The sequence below is a fragment of the Gossypium hirsutum genome, chromosome D01 (assembly GCF_007990345.1).
Source record: "Gossypium hirsutum isolate 1008001.06 chromosome D01, Gossypium_hirsutum_v2.1, whole genome shotgun sequence".
Taxonomy (NCBI): domain Eukaryota; kingdom Viridiplantae; phylum Streptophyta; class Magnoliopsida; order Malvales; family Malvaceae; genus Gossypium; species Gossypium hirsutum.
The window spans coordinates 8,590,116-8,598,358 of NC_053437.1; the positions used below are offsets into that span (position 1 = coordinate 8,590,116).

Below are 8,243 nucleotides of genomic sequence, written 5' to 3' on the forward strand. Positions count from 1 at the left end.
GCAGCACCCCCTCTTTCTCTTCTTCTTCTTCTTATTTTTCTCCTTCAGCTGGACGGATCCCGGGTTTATAACACAAGTGGTTCCCCGCCACTGGGAAAGGCACCTTTGGTGCCGCCTCTGGCATCCGATTTTCCACTGTTCTGGTTTTTTTTGTATTATTTTGATAAATAAAAAAAAAGTTTATAATATTTTAGTATTTTTTTTATTTTTTATAATATTTTAGTAAAAATCCCTCAATTATCACATGATTTAAAAACTTGATATTTATATAAATAATTTTCTAAACCCAGATTGTAACTAATCAAGAAATTCGATTCGGTAATTGTAATCGTCAATCTTTGTAGGTTTCCTACTGTCTTTTATCTCATATTCCACAAATTATTATTATTAATATTTATATAATTTTATCCATTTTCGCCTCCACCTTTCATTAATTATACAAGTTAGGTGACACTACTTTTGATCATATTTTATTGTCATTGACTTACTCTCTATCACCACTGGTATAGGATAATTGACTATCTTCTAATCATAGAGGGTTTAGCAAAGAAAGAGATTCATTTTTGCTGTTTTCTTGACTAAATTTGCTTTGAAAGTGATCTTAATTTCCTTACTTCTACAAATACAAGCAGTACCCACGGAGGATAAGAGAAGTATCATCTTATCAATTGCCTCATCACTTGATCACACCAGGTAATTAATGATGGAATTGTCTAGTTTACGATTTTTGCATATTAGATTTTAACCTGTATAACACTGTAGATTTTTCCCTGCTTTATGTCAGCTATTTTCCCCCCAACATCTTTGTACTTCACAAGGAGCCAAGGGGATTAATTTTCTGCTCATCTTTCTGAATATAATTTGGAAAAGAAACCCAGGTACTTTTAATGTCAATTTTTATTCTTGCAATCATTTCTTAAGGACCTTTTAATTTATGCAAAATTTGGAGAAAAGGGAAAATGAAATTTAAGGATTCCAACTTTTTGTCGTCTTTAATTAAGGAAAATACAAAGGATTAACATTAAATAAACTCTGGGAAGTTTGCAGTTTTGAAGTAGCAAACCAGGTGTTTGCTTTTTTGTCCATATCAGTGGATCATATTAGTTATTTAGTTGAATCTTGGACGACTGACTCATTTGGGTGTGATTGATCATACTACTAGGATTTGAATGTTCTTGAGTTTCACTTTAATTTGTAATAGTTTTTTTCCTAATGGAATGAATAAAAAAAGTTAACACTGCCATTTAATATTCTCTTATTTAAGTAAATGGATGATAAAATTTTCCTTCATATTTTTCTTATATCACTAAACAAGCTAAGAATTGTCATTTTTCTTCTATTTATTTTCTTCTTCCTTCAATTTCTTTATTCCTTGTAAATTTTCATTAACTAAACAGAGACCAAACGTCTTCTGTAAGGATGTAACATTACTTATGTTAGATTACGTTAATCAAGAATTGACAACCTTACTATTTTCTAGGGTTTTTACGCTTGTTATTGTTGAAATTTAATTTAGCTCTCTTCTTTTCCCTCCTTTTTTTTTTACTGTTGTAAATCAAAACTACAAACCATAGGCTATATTTGTTCAAGGAATTATGCTGTTTTTTTCTTTAAGTTGGAAAAATAATATGTGCATTCACCTAATATAAACAACAAAGAGAGTTGATGTATAAATGTTGTTGGGAACAGCTTTTTGGGAGATATAATTAATATATATTTATTATATATGTTTGTTTTGTGAACTACAGGAAGGGGACCTAATAAATATGGAGTTTTTAGTGCCACTGTTTGAAGTGATAAAGTGTTTGGGGGGACCAACCAGTAGATATTTAAATCAACACCGAAAACTCGAAGAAAATGTTAATGACCTTAGAAGAAAAGTGAACGATTTAAATATCCGAAAGCAAGACCTCGAACTAAAAAAGGAAGCAGAGATTCGTTGCAGAAAAGTGGTGAAGAAAGAAGTGGAGAATTGGTTTGAAACTGTCCGAAGCACAAATGTTGAAATGGAGAAGATAGAAATGAAGTTTCGTGTTGTTTCATACTTCTCTCGTGCTCGCCTAGGGAGATTTGTTTGCAGAAAGATTGAAGAAGTTGAGAGAATTTACCAACAAGGCAGTTTCCCGGAAGGTGTGGCAGTTGATGGCCTTCCAGCCACTGGAGTGACATTGACAACAACAGATTTAGAAGGCCAAATGGATGTAAAAGAACAAATTTGTGAGTATCTGAGGGGCGATGAGGTTGGAATGATTGGTGTATGTGGAATGGGTGGCATAGGCAAAACCACCATCATGAAGCATATCAACAATCAATTGTTAAAGGAAAATCAGTTTGATGCAGTGATTTGGTTGACGGTATCCAGAGAATTCAATGTTCTTAAATTACAAGACGATCTTGCATGTGCTTTGGACCACTGTCTTCCTAAAAATAAATTGGAGTGGCCAACTGTACTAATGGAAATCTTGGAGAAAAAGAGATATGTGTTGATCTTAGATGATGTTTGGGAAAAGTTTGCTCTCTTGGATGTGGGAATTCCTGAACCAGCATCACATAATGGGAGCAAATTGGTAATCACTAGTAGATCAATCGAGGTGTGCAATTCCATGGGTTGCAAGGTGTTTAGAGTACAGCCTCTTTCACGAGTGGAATCCTTGAACTTATTTTTGCGTCAGGTGGGGGATGATGTTCTACAAGATCCAACTTTAAAAGAACTTGTGAACCTTATTGTTGGGGAATGTGGCGGTCTACCGCTTGCTATTGTGACTATAGCTAGTAGCATGAAAGGGGTGAATGATGCCTTTGAGTGGAAGAATGCACTAAATGAACTACGAGAAAGGGTTACAAGTGTGAAAGGATCAGATACCATAATATTTGAGCAACTGAAATTCAGCTATGATCGTTTGAAAGATTCAAAAATCCAAAATTGCTTCTTATATTGCTCCTTGTATCCTGAGGATTATCATTTTGACAAGGAGACGTTGATTGAAAATTGGATAGATGAAGAACTCATTGATGAATTAGAGAATAGACAGGCAATGCATGACAGGGGCCATACTGTTCTAAATAAGCTTGTAAATAATTGCTTGTTGGAGAAGGTAATGATTGACAATGTTAAGGAAGGAGTGAAGATGCATGATGTTGTGAGAGACATGGTACTGTCTATCAAAAGAGGTGACCACTTTATGGTAAAAGCTGGTATTGAATTGGAGGACATACCAAGTGAGCCTAAATGGAAGGAATCTCTTGAGAAGGTTTCTTTGATGAATAATTCAATATCAGAAATTCCTTTGATATCACCGAAATGCCCTAATTTGTCAACCTTGTTATTGCAAAATAACCTTAATCTTGAAAAGATTTTAGGATCTTTCTTTGAGCACATGCATGGGCTAAAGGTTCTAGATCTTTCTCATACTGGAATCTGTTATCTGCCAAATTCCATTTCCAACTTGACAAAGCTTACTGCACTTATACTTAGATGGTGCTGCCAGTTAAGACACTTGCCCTCATTAGCAAAGCTTACAACATTGAGAAAGTTGGATCTTTGTCGTACAGATATTAATGCAATCCCTCATGGTATAGAAATGCTAGAAAACCTCACATATCTTAATTTATATGCAAGAGGTCTAAAGGATCTACCAATGGGAATAATATCGAGGTTTTCTAAACTCCAAGTCTTGAAAGCTTGGTTGAATAGCAAAGGAGAGGAAGCAGCCAAACTCAGTAAGCTAGAAATTGTTTTAGGAGCTTTTCATGTGCTGCAAGACTTTGAAGGATATGCCAAGTCTTTACCGAGTCAAGGGCCAACCAAATACTGGCTTGGAGTTGGATCACCTAAGTCAGGCTACTTTGGGAACCATCCTTGGTTTAATAATCTTGAGGATGCTGAAGTTGACAAAGAGGTATGTTTTATTAATTGCAAGATAGGGAACGAAGATTTTGTTCTGCTCCCAAAAGACATAAAGACACTTACTGTTGAGCATTGCCGAAATCTCAAAAGTTTGAGCAATTTTTCTGTGTTTCATGAAGCAAATGAGTTGAAGACATGTGCCATTAGTTGGTGTGAAGAGATAGAGTGCGTGGTTGATTTGTCATTATCGTCTTGCAACTCATTGCAGAACATTGAGATTCTTCGTCTTAGAAGTTTGTTGAACTTGCATGAACTTGTAAGAGTAGAAGCAGTTGCATCTACATCTCACACTCCAACACCACTTGGCATCTTCACTTCTCTTCAAGAATTTTATCTAATTGGTTGTTCAAGCATAAAGAAATTATTTCCAATTCATCTATTGCTGGGCTTCCAACACTTGGAGTATATTGAAGTTAAGCACTGTAAAAAGCTGGAGAAAATAATTGCAGAAGAAGATGAAGAAAATCAAAATGTAGACAGAAGGGGTTCTATAACAACAATTGTGTTTCCCAAGTTAAAGACATTGCACTTGATAAAATTACCAGAATTGAAAAGCATTTGTAGTAGCAGAGTTAGAATCCCTGCCGAGTCTCTCAAATATCTTTCAATAATAAATTGCTCAAAGCTAAGGAAGATCCCTTTTTCGATACCCCTGCTTAAAACTGGGCAACCATCTCCTCTTTCTCTCGAGTATGGCTATGTTCATCCAAAAACATGGTGGAAACTAGTGGAATTTGATGATCCCAATGCTAAGGATATCCTCTCACCTCTTGTTTTAGATTATTCTTCAAATGAGGATGAGGAGTTAGCCTGATGATAGTGATCAATAGTAGGTACCTTCTTTTTTTTTTCTTTTTTTCTTTGGGGGATAGATTGTGTATTAACCAAGAAACCAGTGTTCTGCTACCTGTAAATTCCTGTACAATTATGAGATTTTGCAGTGACATCTATATCTATCCATACAATATAAAGGCTATGAGTTATTCAATCAATAAACAGTAAATGTTTCATGACTCAATGGGGATTTTGCTAATGAGATCTGCTTTGACATTTCTGGTCCCTGCTAATCTTAGCCTGACTGCTTCCTTGATGCTGTTTAGGATCTATAAACTAGATGAAAAAGATTGCTGGAAAATTCTAGTGTGCTCTTCCTTGAGACTGTAGTGTAACATTTCAATAGCTAGCTTATTTCATGTACATTTTATTTCTATTTTTATTTGTTTTTCTATAACCCAAACTGAAGAAAGTTCGAATGTTTTGCCATAACAACAATGACAACCTTATTAAACATGCAAGAATCAACAGATACTATTGTCATTATCTCTGTTTCGTATCTTGAACTAACATATAGATGCTAAAAGCCAAACAAGCCTTGGTTTGGTGACTAGGAGTAGGACGTTGAGTCTTTATGTTTCAAGTTCAAGTCTCATCATGTCTGGCTTTAGTTTAACTCTATGTTGAATTTGCCTAGTTAGTACTGGTTCGTTGGTTGATGATTGAAATGTTTGATTAATTTTGTATTCGATATTGTATTTTCTACTTGTAATTTTATCGAAACAAAGTTGCTATAAGGGTTTCATTTTGCAGCAGGCATGTAGATCCTAATGGATCCACTTAGCCTTATATATGCACAATAGCATTCCAAGGGGAGACCATGTTAACTTACTGAAAGAGATAACAGCAAGATGAAGATAATAAGGAAAGGTATTGAAGTTGGCCTGCATGCTGACATGAAGCAACAGAAGCTGCCCGAGCTATGAATGTTGCAGCTGAAGATGGTGTAGCTAACTCTATTTTGTTTAGTTACTTTAATCAACTTCTTGTAACTTAGTTTGATTCAAATCAAATTGTCAATGTACTTGATGTTATTAGGTAAAGTTTGAGTTGATAAATCAGCTTTACCAAGTGTACAAGCAATGTTCATCAAGTTATAATGTTATTAGTGGAGTTAGGTAGTGTTTAGGTGATGATTTTGTTTGTTTTGATCCGCTCATGTCTGGTATATGTATTGGCATTATGCCATTGTTTTAGTTAATGAAAAATTCGTCCAAGATTTCTTAATCAAATACTCTCTCAATCTTAGTTTCATTTTGGTTCTTAAAAGCTTGATTTTGTTATTGTCTGCACAAGAAGTCTTGAGGCTTGAAGCTCAAGAAATTGTTTTTGTTTCTCTCATCTTTGTTCATTATTCCAACAATTGATATCAAAGCTTATTTCTCAGTAGACCTATCATTCTTCAAGTCTAAGAACCATGCCTTCATCTGGATTCTTACTAGCACCATTACCAGTGTTCAATGGTAAAGGCTATCACATTTGGGTAGTGAAAATCAATACCTACTTGTAGGCATTTGACCTGTGGAAGGTTGTTAACTCAGATGTTGAACCAGTACTCCTAAGAGCCAATCCCACAGTGGCTCAGATCAGGCAGCACGCAGGTGAAAGAACCAAAAGACAAAAGACCATGTCTTGCATCTAAAACAGTGTGTCTGATATGATTTTCACAAGAATCATGGCTTGTGAGTCACCATAGCAGGCCTGGGATAAGCTAAAGGAGGAGTTTCAAAGGACTGAAAGAACAAGACAACAACAGCTACTGAATTTGAGAAGGGACTTTGAAAATTTAAAGATGAAAGAAGAAGAAACAGTAAAGTGGTATTCAGATAGAATCATAGCTGTAGTGAACAACATCAGATTGCTTGGGAACCAGTTTAGTGAAGCAAGAACTGTAGAGAAGGTTATCTCAACTTTACCTGAGAGATATGAAGCCAAGATTTCATCCCTTGAAGACTCAAGAGATCTGACAAACATCTCTTTAACTGAGCTGATCAATGTTGTTTATGCACAAGAGCAAAGAAGGGCCAGCAGACAGGAAAAGTATCAAGAATGTGCCTTCTAAGCCAATAGCAGACTTGTCTCGAGCTCCTTTGGCTACAAAGGGAAAAAAGCCTAGCTTGACAAGCCTAGAAGAAATGAAGTAGGAAGGAGATATCCACCTTGCCTTCACTGCAAAAGACTCAGTCATTTAGCTAAAAATTGTTGGTTTCGGCCTGATGTGCAGTACAAAGTCTGCAAAAAGATGGGTCACTCTGAAAAAGTTTGTTGAAATAAAGGCAAGCTGAAACAAGGTCAACCTCAACAGCCAAGAGCTAAAGCTCAAGTGGCAGAACAAGGTAGTGACCAGGAATAGCAAGTTTTTGCAGTCTCTTACTTAGCTGCCAAAGGAAAAGCCACAAAAGGATGGCTGATAGACAGTGATTGCACAAACCACATGACTCCTGATGCTGCAATATTTAAAAGCATTGACAGAAACTTCAAAACAAGGGTGAAAGTTGGAATCGAAGAAGAAGGCAAAGGAGAAGTGCTAATAGACACTTCCACAGGTAACAAACTTGTCTCAAATGTCTTGTCTGTGCCTGAAATTGACAGAAACCTGCTAAGTATAGCTCAGTTGCTAGAAAAAGGCTATTCAGTTGTGTTTAAAGGCAAAGAATGCCTGATCAGTGATCCAAGTGGATATAAGCTTATGTTAATAATTATGGCTGATAAAAGCTTTGTGGTAGACTAGAATAAGAGCTTGGACAGTGCCTACACAACAATGCTAGATGTATCCAAGTTGTGGCACAAAAGGCTAGGCCATGTCAATTTCAACTCACTGGCTCAACTAACCAAAGAAGATTTGGTTGAAAACTTCACAAATTTTGTTGAAAATGGAGAAGCTTGTGAGGTATGTCAGTTAGGAAAGCAGGCCAGACTGCCATTTCCCTTGAACTAGGCCTAGAGAGCCTCACAAAAGCTGTAGTTGGTTCACACTGATGTGTGTGGCCCTATGAAAACACCATCCTTGAATGGTAGCAGCTATTTCATTCTTTTTATTGATGATTTCTCGAGGTATTGTTGGATTTACTTCTTAAAACACAAATCAGAAGTGGCTTCAGTAGTTTGGAAGTTCAAGGCTACAGCAGAAATAGAAACATGTTGCAAGCTGAAGACATTGAGGTCTGACAATAGGACAGAGTATACCTCAGCAATGTTTCAGAATTTTTGTGATGAAAAAGGCATCAAGCATCAACTTACCAACACCTATACACCACAGCAGAATGGTGTTAGTGAAAGAAAGAACAGAAGTCTAATGGATATGGCAAGATGTCTATTGTTTGAGAGGAATTTGCCAAAAGCCTTGTGGGTTGAGGTAGTTAACATTGTTGTATATCTTCAAAACAGACTGCCAACAAAGGTATTAGCTCATAAAACTCCATTTGAAACCTAGTTTAGGCTCAGAACATCACTGGCTCATCTGAGGGTCTTTGGCTGCATATGCTTTACATATGTCCCAGCA

The 8,243-nt window shown here is 36.2% G+C and overlaps 2 protein-coding genes across 3 annotated transcripts; both read left to right on the plus strand.

Annotated features, from left to right (window-relative positions):
• The first annotated feature begins 299 nt into the window (after nt 1-299).
• Nucleotides 300-5,973, plus strand: LOC107951782 (disease resistance protein RPS2). 2 transcript variants are annotated; one of them, XM_016886918.2, is made up of 4 exons: nt 443-693; nt 785-878; nt 1,749-4,736; nt 5,495-5,973. In XM_016886918.2, exon 3 carries the CDS (start codon nt 1,767-1,769, stop codon nt 4,719-4,721), a length of 2,955 nt encoding a protein of 984 aa, XP_016742407.2. In that variant the 5' UTR covers nt 443-693; nt 785-878; nt 1,749-1,766; the 3' UTR covers nt 4,722-4,736; nt 5,495-5,973. The 2 variants fall into 2 exon arrangements, with proteins under 2 accessions (XP_016742405.2, XP_016742407.2); XM_016886916.2 differs by lacking the exon at nt 5,495-5,973 and having other exon boundaries at nt 300-693; nt 1,749-4,903.
• A 560-nt stretch (nt 5,974-6,533) lies between these two features.
• Nucleotides 6,534-7,472, plus strand: LOC121213542 (uncharacterized). Its single transcript, XM_041086330.1, has 3 exons — nt 6,534-6,792; nt 7,018-7,077; nt 7,120-7,472. The coding sequence occupies exons 1-3, from the start codon at nt 6,534-6,536 to the stop codon at nt 7,470-7,472; spliced, it is 672 nt and encodes a 223-aa protein (XP_040942264.1).
• The last annotated feature ends 771 nt before the right edge of the window (nt 7,473-8,243 follow it).

What these genes read in the sequence shown, in the direction of transcription:
- LOC107951782 (XM_016886916.2), top strand. Translation starts at nt 1,767, where the DNA reads ATGGAGTTTTTAGTGCCACTGTTTGAAGTGATAAAGTGTTTGGGGGGA.
- LOC121213542 (XM_041086330.1), top strand. Translation starts at nt 6,534, where the DNA reads ATGAAAGAAGAAGAAACAGTAAAGTGGTATTCAGATAGAATCATAGCT. An exon ending in ACAGGAAAAGTATCAAGAAT is followed by an intron (nt 6,793 to 7,017) that starts GTGCCTTCTAAG and finishes GTTGAAATAAAG; the next exon opens with GCAAGCTGAAACAAGGTCAA. An exon ending in AGCTCAAGTGGCAGAACAAG is followed by an intron (nt 7,078 to 7,119) that starts GTAGTGACCAGG and finishes TCTCTTACTTAG; the next exon opens with CTGCCAAAGGAAAAGCCACA.